The 18,010-nt window shown below is 37.8% G+C and overlaps 1 protein-coding gene across 4 annotated transcripts in view; it reads right to left on the reverse strand.

Annotated features, from left to right (window-relative positions):
• DNAH7 (dynein axonemal heavy chain 7) overlaps positions 1–18,010 on the reverse strand; it is a 257,550-nt gene that overhangs the window by 221,207 nt on the left and 18,333 nt on the right. For all 4 annotated transcript variants that reach the window (XM_059874486.1, XM_025001611.2, NM_001143874.1 and 1 more), the window contains exons 3-5: positions 14,707–14,769; positions 9,663–9,771; positions 8,775–8,922 (exon numbers count right to left, since the gene is read on the reverse strand). In XM_059874486.1, coding sequence (XP_059730469.1) covers positions 8,775–8,922; positions 9,663–9,771; positions 14,707–14,769 — 320 coding nt within the window. The remainder of the gene's footprint in view (positions 1–8,774; positions 8,923–9,662; positions 9,772–14,706; positions 14,770–18,010) is intronic.

The following is an 18,010-nucleotide window of genomic DNA, read 5'->3' on the forward strand; positions in this document are numbered from 1 at the left end:
ACAGTGATAATTATTCCCACTGTATAGATGAAGAAACAATGTCAAAGAGATTAAATAACTTCCCCTTTACACATCATTAATTAAATATAAAAACAAAGATTTGAATTATCCATAAGTGCTTCTACAGTGCCATGCTCTTTTCATCAAAGCAACATCCCTTTCAGAAATAAATCAATCAATGCTAGAAACACTGTACCTGGTTAAAGGGAAAATATGATGTATTTTATTTTACAAAAATGAAAGAACAAAATTGATATTTTTTTCTCTTTATCAATAGAGATTTTTGATTCAAGATAGTAACACAAACATCTATTTTTTCAAGTTTTTTTGTGAAAATGGTAGTAATGTTAGCCCATGATTGTGAAGCAACTAGAGGGTCATCAGTTGAGGAATTATTTCAACAAATTTCTGGAACATGAAAAGAAGACACAGAAGAGTTGAAACAATTTAAAACACCAGAGACAATAACTCATGCAGGAGAGACTGAAATCTGCCTTAGAGACTCCTGGAAAAGGTCTGGACTTGCAGTCAACAGGTACGAAGGGAGGAAATGAGCACAAAGGCTAAGAACAAGGAAGTTATCTGAACAGCTGTATCCCAGCAAATTAGACAATTTAAATAAAAAGAAAATATTCCTAAAAGGCAAAAAAGTACTAAACATGATTCAAGAATAAATAAAAAATATGATGAGATCTATATCAAATGAACTAATTGAATTAGTATGTATGGATGTGAGAGTTGGACTGTGAAGAAAGCTGAGCACCGAAGAATTGATGCTTTTGAACTGTGGTGTTGGAGAAGACTCTTGAGAGTCCCTTGGACTGCAAGGAGATCCAACCAGTCCATTCTGAAGGAGATCAGCCCTGGGATTTCTTTGGAGGGAATGATGCTAAAGCGGAAACTCTAGTACTTTGGCCACCTCATGCAAAGAGTTGACTCATTGGGAAAGACTCATGCTGGGAGGGATTGGGGGCAGGAGGAGAAGGGGACGACAGAGGATGAGATGGCTGGATGGCATCACTGACTTGATGGACGTGAGTCTGAGTGAACTCCGGGAGTTGGTGATGGACAGGGAAGCCTGGCGTGCTGCGATTCATGGGGTCGCAAAGAGTCGGACACGACTGATCGACTGAACTGAACTGAACCTTTTTACAAATAAAAGTGCAGGTCCAGATGGTCTCACTAATAAGTTCTATCAAACAGGTAAGGAATAACTAATGCAAATTCTACACAAATTCATTTGGAAAATAGAGTGGTTGGAAACACTTCCCAACTCATTTTAAGAAGCCAGTAGTGCTCTGATACCAAAGCCAAAGACAACACAAGATAAGTACAGTCTCATATTATTCATTTGTAGACGTGAAAATCCTTAAAAGTTTAACAAATGTATAAAAGGGATTACACAAAAATAAACAATGACGAAGTTAAAAGAAATGCAAGATTTCTTTAACATATACAAAGCAATTAATGTAAAGGAAACAGTGACAGACTTTGTTTTCTTGGGCTCCAAAATCACTGCACATAGTGACTGCAACCATGAAATTAAAAGACGCTTGCTCCTTGGAAAAAAAGCTATGACAAACCTAGACAGCATATTAAAAAGCAAAGACATTACTTTACCGACAAAGGTCCATTTAGTCAAAGTTATGGTTTTTCCAGTAGTTATGTATGGATGTGAGAGTTGGACCATAAAGAAGGCTGAGCACTGAAGAACTGATGCTTTTGAACTATGGTGTTGGAGAAGACTCTTGAGAGTCCCTTGGACTGCAAGGAGATCCAACCAGTCCATCCTAAAGGAAATCAGTCCTGAATATTCATTGGAAGGACTGATGCTGAAGCTGAAACTCCCATACTTTGGCCACCTGATGTGAAGAACTGACTTACTGGGAAAAGTCCTGATGCTGGGAAAGACTGAAGGCAGGAGGCAAAGGGGACAACAGAGAATGATATGGTTGGATGACATCACTGACTCAATGGACATGAGTCTGAGCAAACTCTGAGACAGAGTGATGGACAGGGAAGCCTGGCATGCTGCAGTCCATGGGGTCACAGACTGACTGAACTGAACTGCCATATTTAAAAAATAACAAAAATCAAATGATGATCACAATGGACATCAAAAAAGCATTTGACAAAAATCCAGCACCCACTCATGACAAAACCTCACAAAAAACTACCTTAATCTAATAAAGAATATCTTAAAAACCTACATTTAACATGATAGATAAATGTGAATGACTGAATGCTTTCCCCATAAGATTTGAAATTTCATTGTCACAAGTTTTATTGAACAAGGTACTGAAAGATCTACCAAGAGCAAAATGGAAAGAGAAAGAAAAGAAAAACATCTAAACTGAAAATGAAGAAATAAATCTATATTTGCAGAGAACATGGTTGATATGTAGGAAATTCTAAGGAAACTTTTAAAAAGCTCCATAACTAGTAACTAGTAAGGTCTCATGGTACAAAATTAACAAGCAAAAGTCAATTTTTCTATATACTGACAAAGAACAACCAGAAAATGAAATTAAAAAACTTCATTCACATCAAAAAGAGAAGTAGAAGCACTTAAGAATAAGTCTTTCAAAGTCTAAGATTTGTACATTAAAAATGTAAGACACTATTGACAGCAATTAAATAAAATCTAAATCAATAGAGGGAAATAACATGTTCATGGACTGGAAGGCTCAATATTATCGAAATGGCAATTCTCTCAAAATTGATTTACAGATTCAATACATTGTCTACTATATCTCAGTATGCTTTTCTTTTTTTTATAAAGAAGATGACAAGATGATATTAAAGTGTACATACATGGAAATGCAAAAGACCTAGAATAGCCAAAACAATTTTGAAAGAGAATTTTGTGGAATTAAACTACCTGATTTCAAAACTTAATATAAAGCCATAGAGATCAAGACAACACGATAGCGGTGTAAACACAGACAGTTGAAGGGAAATAGAAGCCTATACACAGTCAAACGGTTTTTTACAAAGGTGCCAAGGCAATTTAATGAAAACTGTCTTTTCAACCAATGGGGCTGAAACATTTGGATATTGATATGCAAAAAAAAAAAACCCTTAACACTTACCTCACAACATAGATACTGAAATAAAGCATACATATAAATGTGAGAGCCAAAACTAAAACTAGAGTTAAGCTAAAACATCTAAGAAAACATAATATTTATAATATTATGATAGGAAAAGGTTCTTAGATATGACTCTAAAGGAATGAACTATTAAAAAATCAATAAATCAAGCTTCAAACTTTAAACTTTTGCTTTTTAAAAAATTCCATTAGGAAAACTAAAAGATAAACCACAGACTGAAAGAAAATAGTTTCAAAGGATATATCTGATAAAGAACTTCCATAGAAAATATATAAAAAACTCTTACAGTGCAATAATCAGACAAACAACCCGATTTTTAATAATGGGCAAAAAGTTTAAAATTGAAAAACAAAAAGATTTAAATTGACAATTCCCCAAAGAAATTATGTGAATGCCAAACAACTACAAAAGAGATGTCCATCGTTATTGGTCATTAGAGACATAACAACTTAAAGCCATGATAAGATACAACAGTACATTTACTAGAATGACAAAACACAAGACAAAGCATGGGCAAGACTGTGGAGAGATTAGAAACTTCTTTATTCATTCTTATGGGAATGTAAAATAGTATGATGATTTGCAAAAGAAAATTTAGAATTGTCTTAATTTAAACATATACCTCCTATCAACACACAACACAGAATTTCTACAACTAGGTATCTACCCAGAAGTGAAAACATATGTCCACGAAAAGACTTGCATGCAAAACTCATAGCAGCATCATTTATAATAGCCCCAAACAATAAGCAAGATGGATTTCAAATACATACATACTGTACAATTCGATTTATGTGAAATTTTAGAAAAGATAATACTACAGAGATAGAAAGCAGATCAATGATTGCCTCGGGCAACCAGTGGTAGAGAGGATTAATTGAAATGGGCAAAAGGGAATTTATGGATGACAGAAGTATTCTAAAACTGGATTTTGGTGAAGGTTGTGCAACAATAGAAATTTACTAAAATTCATTCAATGTACATTTAATATAGGTGAGTTTAATGGTATATAAATTATATCTTAATAAAGCTATGTTTCTTAAAGCCTGTATAGAAGACTATGAAAATATAACATTCAGGGGAAAAAAAGGAAAAGACAAACTGCACAAACACAGACTGCAAAGTAATAACAAATAAAGCAACACAGGCTTCTCATCAACAATAATACATGCCATTATGTGGCTATAGAAAATACCGTGTTGTGTAAATAAAATTTGCTAACGGAGTAAAACTTAAAGATTCTTATCAAAAAAAGGGAGGGGTTTAAATATGTCAGGTGATGGATGTGCTAAATTGACTGTAGAAATTCTTTCACAGTGTATATTAAGTCATCACATCATACGCTTTAATTTTATTTGTCAATAAAGCTAGGGGAGGCTTCCCTTGTAGCTCAGTTGGTAAAGAATCTGTCTGCAATGCAGGAGACCAACGTTCAATTCCTGGGTTGGGAAGATCCCCTGGAGAAGGAAATGGCAACCCACTCCAGGACTCTTGCGTGGAGAATCCCATGGACAGAGGAGCCTGGCAGGCTACTGTTCATGGGGTGCAAGAGTTGGACACTACTTAGCAACTAAACCACCACCACCAAATGGGGAAAATGTTAATATTTTTCAATCTAATGTTTTCCAGATTTGTAGGGGAAAATTGCTATTATCCTTTAACTCTGCAGCCAGCTTACTCATCATTTCAAGAGAAAGGCAAAATTAGTGGAGACCTTTATAAAATGAAAGTTTTGGGTTTACTCTCTACAGATTCTCACTGGAAGAGCTACTAAGGGATGGACTTCAGCAAGAAAGAAAATGAACCTAGAGGTAAGAAGCAGAATGCAAAGACTATTTTCTAAAAAACTAGAAAACATGTTAGTAAATCTAAGTAAGTGTTAACTTTAGGAAAAAAAGAGAATGGGGAATTTAAGGACTTGGTAAAACTAAAATATTATAGAACTATTGGTAGAAATAAAATAAGCAATCACATGAAAAATGCAAGGAAAGTTCAGAGCTAAGCTAAAGTACTCCAAAGTCCTTTCGTATTATTCGGGGAGAAAATGAATCAAATGCATTTTAAACTTAAGAAAATATAAATTACAATGTGTGTGTGTACTTGTGTGTGCTCAGTTGCTCAGCTGTGTCAGAGTCTTGTGACCCCGTGGACTGTAGCCTGCCAGGCTCCTCTGTCCATGGGATTATTTCCCAGGCAAGAATACTGGAGTGGATTGCTGTTTCCTCCTCTGGGGATCTTCTGGAACCCAGGGATCAAACCTGCATCTCCTGCATTAGCAGGTGGATTCTTTACCAATGTGCCACTTGGGAAGCCCCATATAAACCGTAATACATGGTTTCAAATGCTTGGGTAACCACTAAAACAATAAAAATACATTTTATAACTTTTAAGACAATAGGAATAAAGGAAGAAAATAGAAAATTCGATTCAATAGAAATAATAAAAAAGATTAAATAAAGCAACACATAGTAAAAAAATACAAAATAAGTTGTTAGAATTAAGCTTACATATATAAGAATACCAATAACTAATAATGGGATTAAACATGCTACTGAAGTCCAGAAACTCAGACTGAATTGTAATTAGTCCAACTTACCTGCCTCCTGAGAAACCCATATGCTGGTCAAGAAGCAACAGTTAGAACCAGACATAGAACAACAGACCAGTTCCAAATTGGGAAAGCAGTACATCAAGGCTGTGTATTGTCACCCTGCTTATTTAACTTATATGCTGAGTACATCACGTGAAACACCAGGCTGGATGAAACACAAGCTGGAATCAAGATTGCCAGGAGAAATATCAACAATCTCAGGTAAGCAGATGACACCACCCTAATGGCAGAAAGCAAAAAGGAACTAAAGAACCTCTTGATGAAGATGAAAGAGGAGAGTGAAAAAGCTGGCTTAAAACTCAACATTCAAAAAAGTAAGATCATGGCATCTGGTCCCATCACTTCATAGCAAAGAGATGGAATAAAATGGAAACAGTGACAGACTTTATTTTCTTGGACTCCAAAATGACTGCAGAGGGTGACTGAAGCCATGAAATTAAAAGATGCTTGCTCCTTGGAAGAAAAGCTATGATAAACCTAGAAAGTGTATTAAAAAGCACAGACATCACTTTGCTGACAAAGGACTGTCTAAAAGCTACGATTTTTCCATAGTCATGTACAGATTTGACAGTTGGACCACAAAGAATGCTGAGCACCGAAGAACAGATGCTTTCAAACTGTGGTGTTGGAAAAGACTCTTGAGTCCCTTGGACAGCAAGGAGATAAAACCAGCCAATCCTAAAGGAAATCAATCCTGAATATTCATTGGAAGGACTGATAGCTAAAGCTCCGATACTTTGGCCATCTGATGGGAAAAACTGACTCATTGGAAAAGACCCTGATGCTGGGAAAGATTGAGGGTAGAAGAAGGGGACAACAGAGGATGAGATGGTTGGATGGCATTACTGACTCAATGGACGTGAGTTTTATGGTTAAAAAGATACTTCTGTTTCTTACAACTCGGCAGAAAAGATAATCTGAAAAATCTCCCTGTACAATTCTATAAACACTGAATGTCACAAAGTTCCTTTGAATGCATAGCCAAGTTCTCAAGGAAAAAGGAAATACTCAGGAGGAAAAAGACAGAATGATAAGGCAGAGAACGGCCAAGCCCTGAGGTTACGGCCGCCCTTGTGGGAGAGAGCCTTGGACTTTAATGTTCATGTAGGTCAGGAGATTACTTTGTAGGCTAGAGTTAAATGGAAAATTCACACCCCTGTATAAAGCTGCAACCCCAAATGGGCTCTATCTTCAACCAGGGGAGGGCCAAAAATGACAGGCACAGGAACGTAGTGTCAAAAAGACCGTCTGTTTTGACCAGGACACTGGGAAGTGAAAGAGTCGCTTCTAAGAATTTGTAACCAGAGGCCTACCCACCCATGGCTTGAAGTGTTGATTTTACAGTTTGTGTGATCTGAGAGAGCTTAACTGAAAAAAGGTGGTATAAGTGGGCCAAGCTGGTAATGTCCAGTGGTGCCTGGCAAAAGCCAACTCCTAGCCACTCCACAGAGGCGCCTGCCTGGGTTCTAACTGCACAGGAGCCCACGAGACTGCCTTCCTTTCGTAGCACAAAGTGACCACTGCCCTCCCCTCAAGATGCCTATCCAGCCAGTAAGATGTCACATGGAGACAGTAAAACGGGGCTTTCCTGGGAGTGACAGTGTAATGTGTCACTAAACTCTGTTCACAAATGGCAACGTGTGCACCTTGAGTCATACTGAAAGAAACGGGCTACTGAACAACTAGCACCAAGCAATGGAAAAACAAAACAACAAAAAAAACAGGCAAAGAGGAACTGGTAACTTGCATCTGTACTGCACTCTGTAAACAGATCTGCACTTTAGACTGGGCAAGCCCTGCCCTGACCATGCTGTTGATCACTTTACCCCAGTTCCTTCCTTTTATGCACAAAAAGATCTACAACTACAGGGAACTCACCACATCACCTGAATAAACAAGATGGGGGAAAAAACTGCCCTAAATCTTCCACCAACCACCATACCTAAAACCAGAAAGCCCACTGAGCCCATTCTCTCAACCAATAACAAGTATTAATATTGACACCTGACAGAAGAAATTTTCACATATTGAGGTTCAGGGAAGTCATTCTGGCTTATACATGATTTGGCTTGAACTTCATGCTAACTCTCAACAGCCTGTCTTATGACCTACCAAACATGCATTGTACATCTGTTTTAATCATTAAAGAGAAGACTGAATTTCTTAAAGAGAAGACTGAATTTAAAAATCTAAATGGAGTAACTGTTTCAGGCATTTAAAACTGAGCCAGGTGCATGTGGTTTCAGACATATTCCCGCATAACTGAGGACCTGTATTTTCTGAACTGTTATCAAGCTCAAGGATACCACCAGTTATGCTCAAAGAAGGCAATGGCACCCCACTCCAGTACTCTTGCCTGGAAGATCCCATGGACGGAGGAGCCTGGTAGGCTGCAGTCCATGGGGTCACGAAGAGTTGGACACGACTGAGCAATTTCACTTTCACTTTTCACTTTCATGCATTAGAGAAGGAAATGGCAACCCGCTCCAGTGTTCTTGCCTGGAGAATCCCAGGGATGGGGGAGCCTTGTGGGCTGCCATCTGTGGGGTCACACAGAGTCGGACATGACTGAAGCGACGCAGCAGCAGCTGTCAGCTACAATTCCTTGTAACTATGCAACTATTCTGTACCCCAACCAATCCTTACTGAACAAGCATCCTTCCTTTTTGCCAGTTCCAAATATAATTCTTGATTTTTGCCTTTTTAAGCCTCCCCCATTTTGTAGTCTAGAGGACTACGAATTCAGATGCATATTGAATCTGCATCTCCCAGACTATAGTCCTAAATTTGGCTTGAGTAAAACTCTCTTCTACCCCTATTACAGAATTTCACTGATCATTCTCATCAGCATACCTTTTCAGCTCATGATATTTAAAAATGGGACACCTTAATAGAGTTAAGCTCAATCTTTCATTATTTATAACCTAACCTCATTTCAACAAGGCTTTCAGGAATCCTTAGAGATGCACAGAATTCTTGTAATTTTAGATTAAAGAGTTTCCAAGGACTCTAACTAGGGTAACACACATTGGTTAGCTCACAGAACTTACATGATGACATTAACAAGGGTGCTTCTGAAGTTCTCTCGTTCTTTATGTGGAGATTTGCTCTTTCCTCTGGAAGTAGATGGTCCAGCATGACTATCATCAATCTGGTCAAGTAACCTGCCCTTTTTCCCAAAGCGTTCCTTGTATTCAGCTTGAATTAAGAAAAAAAAAAAAAGTGTAAATTAGTCATCTTTAAAAGTAAGTTAAAATGTTTAAGAGGTTAAAATAAAACACTGAAGTATCTTTTAATGAAAAAACTACATTCTTTAAGTTCTTAAGTAACCACATTTCCTTTCTTGAAGTTAAACTAATCTCAATCTCCTTTGATGTCATCATAATAGAAAGCTTTATTTCAAGAATACTCAATTAATTTTATATTTTGATAAATGCAAATAAACTCAAATTTTCAACGATTTTGCATAGAACCTTCTTAAAATTAAAATCATTATAAACACAGAATGTAAAGTTATTTTAGCAAATTTAAAGAACTATGAGGAAAAGATGTTAACATTTACTGTAATCAATCTAATAAGTCAAAATAAAAATATTAATGTAAATAATTTAGAAGTAATGTTTACAACCTATTACAATCCCCCTTAGAAAAAATATTAGTCTTTGACACAGAGGCAAATTCTGAAAACAGTTACTCAAAGTTTTATTATAAACATTGCAATTCCTAAAATATCAGCCTTTATAGCATTTGCAATAGTCTGAAACAACTAAGACATGATATCAAGTATTTTCTGAGGAAACACTTTTGGGGTAAATTTTTCCATTTGATATAAACATAATTATAACTTTCCACTTTCATTGCTTTAACTACATGTTGTGATTTTTTTTTTCCCTCCAGGAAATTTCTTTAAACCTAAGACAGAATATTAGAGTTCTTACCATATGACTGTTCATTTTTAACACTAAACTGCTCTGGAATATCTTCATCCTGCTTTACATTCAAATGGAACGATGGAGCTGCCTGCTGCCACTGGGGCTTTGTACTCACCTGAAATATGAAATTTTAGATAGCATCAACAAAACAAGATAGAAAAAAGGCTTTTTTTTTTCATGAAATGCATAAGAATGTATAAACACAGACATTTTCTCCAACAAATTAGGACATCTTATATTCTTTGCAGCCAAACTTGAAGAAGCTCTGTACAATCAGTAAAAACAAGACCGGGAGCTGACTGTAGCTCAGATCATGAATTCCTTATTGCCAAATTCAGACTTAAATTGAAGAAAGTAGGGAAAACCATTAGACCATTCAGGTATGACCTAAGTCAAATCGCTTATGATTATACAGTGGAAGTGACAAATAGATTCAAGGGATTAGATTTTTAGAGCGCCTGAAGAACTATGGACAGAGGTTCATGATGTTGTACAGGAGGCAGGGATCAAGACCATCCCCAAGAAAAAGAAATGCAAAAAACCCAAACGGCTGTCTGAGGAACCCTTACAAATAGCTGTGAAAAGAAGAGAAGTGAAAGGCAAAAGAGAAAAGAAAAGATATAAGTATCTAAATACAGAGTTCCAAAGAACAGCAAGGAGAGATAAGAAAGCCTTCTTCAGTGATCAATGCAAAGAAATAGAGGAAAATAATAGAATGGGAAAGACTAGAGGTCTCTTCATGAAAATTAGAGAAACAAAGGGAACATTTCATGCAAAGATGGGCACAGTAAAGGACAGAAATGGTATGGGCCTAACAGAAGCAGAAGATATTAAGAAACGGTGGCAAGAATACACAGAAGTATACAAAAAAAATCTTCACGACCCAGATAATCATGATGGTATGATCACTCACCTAGAGCCAGACATCCTGGAATGCAAAGTCTAGTGGGCCTTAGGAAACATCACTACGAACAAAGCTGGTGGAGGTGATGGAATTCCAGTTGAGCTATTTCAAATCCTAAAAGATGATGCTGTGAAAGTGCTGCACTCAATATGCCAGCAAATTTGGAAAACTCAGCAGTGGCCACAGGACTGGAAAAGGTCAGTTTTCATTCCAATCCCAAAGAAAGGCAATGCCAAAGAATATTCAAACTACCACACAATTGCACTCATCTCACACACTAGTAAAGTAATGCTCAAAATTATCTAACCCAGGCTTCAATAGTACATGAACCATGAACTTCCAGATGTTCAAGCTGGTTTTAGAAAAGGCAGAGGAATCAGAGATCAAATTGCCAACATCCACTGGATCATCAAAAAAGCAAGAGAGTTCCAGAAAAAAATCTACTTCTGCTTTATTGACTATGCCAAAGCCTTTGATTGTGTGGATCACAAAAAAATATGGAAAATTCTTAAAGAGATGGACATACCAGACCACCTGACCTGCCTCCTGAGAAACCTGTATTCAGGTTAGGAAGCAACAATTAGAACTAGACATGGAACAAAAAGAAGTATGTCAAGGCTGTATATTGTCAACCTGCTTATTTAACTTATATGCAGAGTACATCATGAGAAATGCTGGGCTGGATGAAGCACAAGCTGGAATCAAGATTGCCAGGAGAAATGTCAGGAACCTCAGATATGCAGATGACACCACCCTTATGGCAGAAAGTGAAGAAGAATTAAAGAGCCTCTTGATGAAAGTGAAAGAGGAGAGTGAAAAAGTTGGCGTAAAACTCAACATTCAGAAAACTAAGATCATGGTATCTGGTCCCATCACTTCATGGCAAATAGATGGGGAAACAGTGGCAGACTTCATTATTGGGGGCTCCAAAATCACTGCAGATGGTGACTGTAGCCATGAAATTAAAAGATGCTTGCTCCTGGGAAGAAAAGTTATGACCAACTTAGACAGCATATTAGAAAGGTGAGACATTACTTTGCCAACAAAGGTCCATCTAGTCAAAGCTATGGTTTTTCCAGTAGTCATGTATGGATGTGAGAGTCAGACTATAAAGAAAGCTGAGCGCCAAAGAATTGATCCTTTTGAACTGTGGTATTGGAGAAGATGCTTAAGAGTCCCTTAAACTGCAAGGAGATCCAACCAGTCCAACCTAAAGGAAATCAGTCCTGAATATTCATTGGAAGGACTGATGCTGAAGCTGAAAACTCCAATACGTTGGCCATCTGATGTGAATAACCAACTCTTCTGAAAAGACCCTGATGCTGGGAAAGATTGAAGGTGGGAGGAGAAGGGGACAACAGAGGATGAGATGGTTGGATGGCATCACCAACTCAATGGACATGAGCTTGAGTAAACTCCGAGAGTTGGTGATGGACAGGGAGGCCTGGCATGTTGCAGTCCATGGGATCTCAAAGAGTCAGACATGACTGAGTGACTGAACTGAACTGAAAGAAGGCATAAATACACAACAACAAATCACATTAAAGCCTGTGAATGGCATGGTGGGTGACATTTGGAATACATTAGCAAGTGCTCACTCTGCTGTCGGTTTGATATGGGTGCCTATTACCTAACATGGGTGCTTATTCCACAGAGTTTACTCAGCCCCAGACATTGGCAAGTGATTTTTCAGCCTTCTATCTTGCTGGACCCCAATGCTAATGAGTTCCTCTACATTCCAGCTCCAGAGGATCTTCCTATTCTCATGACTTTATCAACCAGATTACCCTGGCAACTCACACGTTCATTCTATCATTTAAGGCAGGGGTCATAAATTCTTATACCTACACAGTTCTGGCAAGTATCATAAAAGAGGGAGTAAAGCTAGTGATGATAGCTAATCAGCACCCAGCTTCAGTGCTAGGAAACGCTACAGGGCCTTGGGGACTGTGGCCTAGGGAGAAAACCTCTGTCTTAAAAAAATGCAACAGTTAATTAGCTCGAGCCAGCTACTACAATGCCAGAATACAGACCCACTATTGCTAGAACCTACGGCTCTTCAAGAAACCCAGATGGGCAGCCTTTAAAGTAAAATGTACTTATTTTTAAGCACTGACAATTGAATCTGTGTCTTCCTTTCATATTCAGAACTTGATAGCCCATGTTTGCACTGGCTTTTAGTTTTACTCTTCCCAATCCTTTATTGCTACTTTTAAATAAACTACCTGCACACAAATCCTTTTTTCAAGCTCTTCTTTCATAGGAAAGTAAGCTAAGACAGTAAGTCAATGCTTTTCCATCCTTTCATCTACCTTGCCAATCTTCTGCTGTGATCTTGCTCCATAAAGGATTTCAGGTGAGTGAGATGTTCACAAAGGTTTAGAATCAGGTCCCCAGCTCAAAGAGGATCAGAGCCCCCAGCACTGGGTTACCCTTGATTTCAACAAGGATCACCACCAGAAACAAAGGCCTGGAATGAAAATCACTACTACAGTAGTTTTAACTACTGCTGGAAAATTTTATCCAAGAACAAATTTTAATATTCAAATAAAAGTTTCTTAGTTGTTTGTCAGTGAACTTTTTAAAATCTCTTAAAAATATGATCTCCCCTAAAACACACAAAACTCAAAGAATGCTGAAAAATGCAAGATATGGCCAAATAAGAACATGAAACCAGGTTTAAATAGCCAACAAAAGCATTTCAGACTAGTATATGCCAATGACAAGAAGGGATTAGTATTCAACTCAGCCACTGACTAGTAAGTCAGAAAATTTTAATTGAGTTTACATCTCTAAACCTGTATACTAACAAGATGCAACAAACTGAGGGTAATTTTGTTTTTAAATTTATCAAATTTTAAACATGTGTCTATTCCATTTCAAGTCCTGTATTTTAAGCTAGAAAATTTAAGATAGATTTTGTAGAACCACAGAAAAGATATGTCTCAATCCTATAGAACTTGGCAGCATAATCTGGCATTATTAAAAAATTTTTCAGTTAAAATGTATATTTTGAAATGTTCATTTACTTTATCTAAGAATAGTAAGTCAAGTTTTATAAGTGAAAAACATCCTCCATCTTAAATTATCAGGAATCTTTCTGTATAAAGCAACACAAATTCAATTTTATTAGTTTGTTCTCAGCTTTTAAAATATCTTTCAAAAAATAATCATTTGGACGAAATTTGAGAGTATTATACTAAGTGAAATATGCCAGACATCAAAAGATAAATACTGTATGATTCTACTTACATGAGGTACCTAGAATAGGAAAATACATAGAGACAGAAAGAATGCTGGTTGCTGTGGACTGAGGAGAGGGCAAAACAGAGAGTTAGTGTCTAATGGGTAGAGTTTCAGTTTGGCAATATAAAAAGAGTTCTGAAGATGGATGGTGGTGATGGCTGTACAACAATACGACTGTGCTTAATATTAATGAACTATAGATTAAAAACAGTTTAAATGATCAGTTGTATGTTATGCATATTTTATCACAATTTAAAAAAAAACAACAACATTATTTGCACTGAACCTCCACTTAAGCTCAACTTCCAGGAGTTACAAGAGCACACTGAATGTCATTATATTCAATATAACTACTAAATGGAAAAATTTATTACAGTCAAGTATATCTTTCCCAGTACTTGTCAACTGAAAATGTTTGTTAACTGCCTCTTCCACAGAACAATGACAATTTATGGTCATAATGATAAATTTTAAAAAGATGGTAAATTTCAGTGTTGGAAGATGCATCTCAAAAATCAATAACCCTTCTTACTTTCAAACTCAGAAACTGAGGCTCAGAGATGTAAGTGACTCCCTTAGATGGCAGAGTCATTAGTGACAAAACATAACCCCCAGCTTCACTCCCTAATTCCAACACTGAAATATTTCTGCTAGACCACCTTGGAAACATTTCTATCCAGAATATTCAAATATTCAGTAGAGAATAGTAGGAAATTATAGGTTACATTTATTAAGATAGTTATTTTTTATTTTATGTGCACCTCAGAATTTCTCAAACAGAAAATAATCAAATTGAGCACAAAATTCAAAATCATAATTTTAGTTACTTATTTACGAGTTTGAAAACGAATAACATTTTAAAAAGGGCTAAAACCCAATGGGAGTGTACATGTAAATTACCGTAGCCAATTGTGGTAAAATTCTTCCTGGTGTCTTAGGTTTTTCTTTGCTGGCTGATTTATCCTACATGCAAAAAAAAAAAAAAAAAAGGTTTACTCTGTTAGAGCTAAAACTTATCCTCACAATCAAATTTTAGAGTAAAGCACTTAGTATCCAAAATATTCATTCAAAGGCATACTCTACTATTTTTTTAAATTCTCAATGTTTGTCTTGGAATATGGCAAGGCAAGAAAGGAAAATCGTATCCAACAATACCTATCAGAAAGCTTTAAAAATGTGCAAAGCCTCTTGTCCATTACATCATCTCCTTGGAATTTATCTGAATCTCATTAGTGTCCAGGTCTTACTCTGCTCCATCTCCCTTCTCTATCACTAAAATACCATTTTTGTCCTCTGATAACCAGAATGCTCCACTTACTAAGCTGATAGTGTATTCAGGTTAACGTATCCTCAAGTTACTGGAAGTAACATGTATTTCTTAGCAGCAACTTTCAGGAAAAAGTGCTGATCGTTTGAGTAGAGTATGATTCCATGGTAGGAATTTCACTTAGTAAGAGAAGGCACTATCGAGAATCATACTTCCATCTATAAAGCAGATAATATAAGTTGTGCTAATTCATGTTGATCTATGGTGGAAACCAATACAATTTAATATTGTAAAGCAATTATCCCTTAATTAAAAATAAATAAATTTAAAAATACATATATGTTATGCTTTTTGCTAATGGTCACTTTATTTGCTCTCAGCTCCAAATCTACCCTTTTTGCCCTCCTTTGTGATTCTTGAACAGGACTCTGAACATCTGTCTTTTGCCAACCAGAACTAATAAAAGGTATCAAAACAACTCTGTGAGAGGAGGGGACTCTCTTTCTGGTTCCAGGGTTTTATCATTGTTTCCATGGTATGGCTGCCAGTTAGCATCCTTGCCCATGGGCACCTTCCCAGCCTGTGGTGTGTGGCTGACCCAGTGGCAGACCCCCTCCAGCAGGGTGGCAGGTTTTCATGGGCATCCCTAAGGGCAGCTTTCCAGACAGTTGCCCTTACATGGCAGAGGGAGATTTCCTTTCAAATTCTTCCACATGCAAGCACATGGTTTTCTTACCTCCCAGCCTAAGCCTACAAAATTTCAGCAAATGCCTTTGCCACCCAGGTGGGCCACAGCCATTTCCTCTCCAAGAGATCTTAATGTAGGCTTCAGAGAAGGAATGCATCTTCCAAGTCTCTTCCCTGAGCCTCTCTCCCACAGTCCCAGAAGGAATGGCTTTGTATCTGCCATTTCTATGTTTTCAGCTACACTATCCAAAACAGCATCCATTAGCCACCTGGAGCCACTGACCACCTGAAATATGGCTCATATGAAGTGAGATGTGTTTAACAGTATAGATTTTGAAGATACAGTACACAGTACAAAAAGAATTTTAATTATCTTGTCAATCTTTATATTGATGAGAATATATTTTATATTGATCACACCATGTGCTATGTATTGAGAAGTTTACAAAAATTACCTCATTCAGTTCTCTTTACAGCTCTGTGAGTAAGTAGTGTACCACTTTTGTGAGTATTGTATGCATGAGGACTTTTTAAAAAAATATTTATTTTTCTGCATCATATGGGATCTTTCGTCGTGGTGCATGGATTCTCTAGTCATGGCACAGTGGCTTAGTTGCTCTGGGGAATGTGGGGTCTTAGTTCCTGACCAAGGATTGAGCCCACATCCCGTGCATTGCAAGGCAGATTTTTAATGACTGGACCACCAGGGAAGTCTCCATGAGGACTTTTTCAATGAGGTAGTCTCTGCCTCCACAAAGTACACAGTTCAGTCAGTATTAAAAGTTATATGCTTTCATGCAGGATAGGAGATGGTGTGGAACACAGTATTCAAAGAAACTTCCAAAATGAGAAAGGATGGAAACTTAGCCTTGAGTCTCAACTGCATCTCCCAGAGTAGCAGCAACAAGCTTACTGAAGACAGAGTAGCAGCAACAAGCTTACTGAAGACAGCAACAAGCAACAACAGTAGCACAAATGATGACTTGGGAGGGGATATTGGGGTTGATGGTGAAGTAGAAGGTATGACAATTTTCTTATTCAGTTCAGTTCAGTTCAGTTCAGTCATTCAGTCATGTCCCACTCTTTGTGACCCCATGAACCGCAGCACGCCAGGCCTCCCTGTCCATCACCAACTCCCAGAGTTCACTCAAAGTCATGTCCATTGAGTCGGTGATGCCATCCAGCCATCTCATCCTCTGTCGTCCCCTTCTCCTCCTGCCCCCAATCCCTCCCAGCATCAGAGTCTTTTCCAATGAGTCAACTCTTCGCATGAGATGGCCAAGGTACTGGAGTTTCAGCTTTAGCATCATTCCTTCCAAAGAAATCCCAAGGCTGATCTCCTTCAGAATGGACTGGTTGGATCTCCCTGCAGTCCAAGGGACTCTCAAGAGTCTTCTCCAACACCACAGTTCAAATATTAGAAAATGATTTACTGAATTCCTACCATGTGTCGAGCTCTCTTTAAGGCACTGGATATGGACAAAACAAAGTCCCTCCCCTGGTGGAGCTTACATTCTAGTGGGGATAGAGACAGCTACTTCAGAATAAATATAACACAATTTCAGGAAGCGGTAAGTACAAAGGAAACAATAAAACTGGGTAAAGGGATTGAGTGGGGAAAGACAGAGAAGCACTTGGTTAGATTACGGTAGTGAGGCCTCTTTTCAGACATTTTGTTTGAGTAAAGATATAAATCAGGGGCAAGAAAGGGCTGGACGGGGTTGCTGCTATATTATAGAAGACATGGGCTTGGAGGCTTGATCGGCCTGGCTGGCAGCAGAGAACCATCACTGTCTCCTCTTGGATAACCTCCAGTCCCGGTTTGCTGGAGACAGTCCCGGTTCACACCTCTTGCCTAAGCATTAGCAGTAGCACTTGCACCCTCAATGGCATCACAGTTTGTGTGATAAATTACACCATCATGGTATTTATCACGCAATGACACACAAGGGTGTATTAACCGTCATGGTAGCAATAAATAAGGTCAGTGAGAAGGAAACCAGAGTCATTACCGAGGATAGTTCAACAGCTTTTAATAAACCAGGCAATAGGAGATAATGGACCTTGATTTGCAGAAAATGCTAGCGACTGAAGGTCACATAACCTTGTTAAGACACAGCTCTGAACCTCTGCTCCCCTGGTCAGAAAGATCAAAAGGCCCTGTATTAAAGTAAACACAAGTCTTCATCTTGGTTTTCAAAGCCTCCTCAATATGCTCTAAACTTTTCACTTCTCAGCATCTGTTATAGT

The sequence above is a fragment of the Bos taurus genome, chromosome 2 (genome assembly GCF_002263795.3).
Source record: "Bos taurus isolate L1 Dominette 01449 registration number 42190680 breed Hereford chromosome 2, ARS-UCD2.0, whole genome shotgun sequence".
NCBI lineage: Eukaryota > Metazoa > Chordata > Mammalia > Artiodactyla > Bovidae > Bos > Bos taurus.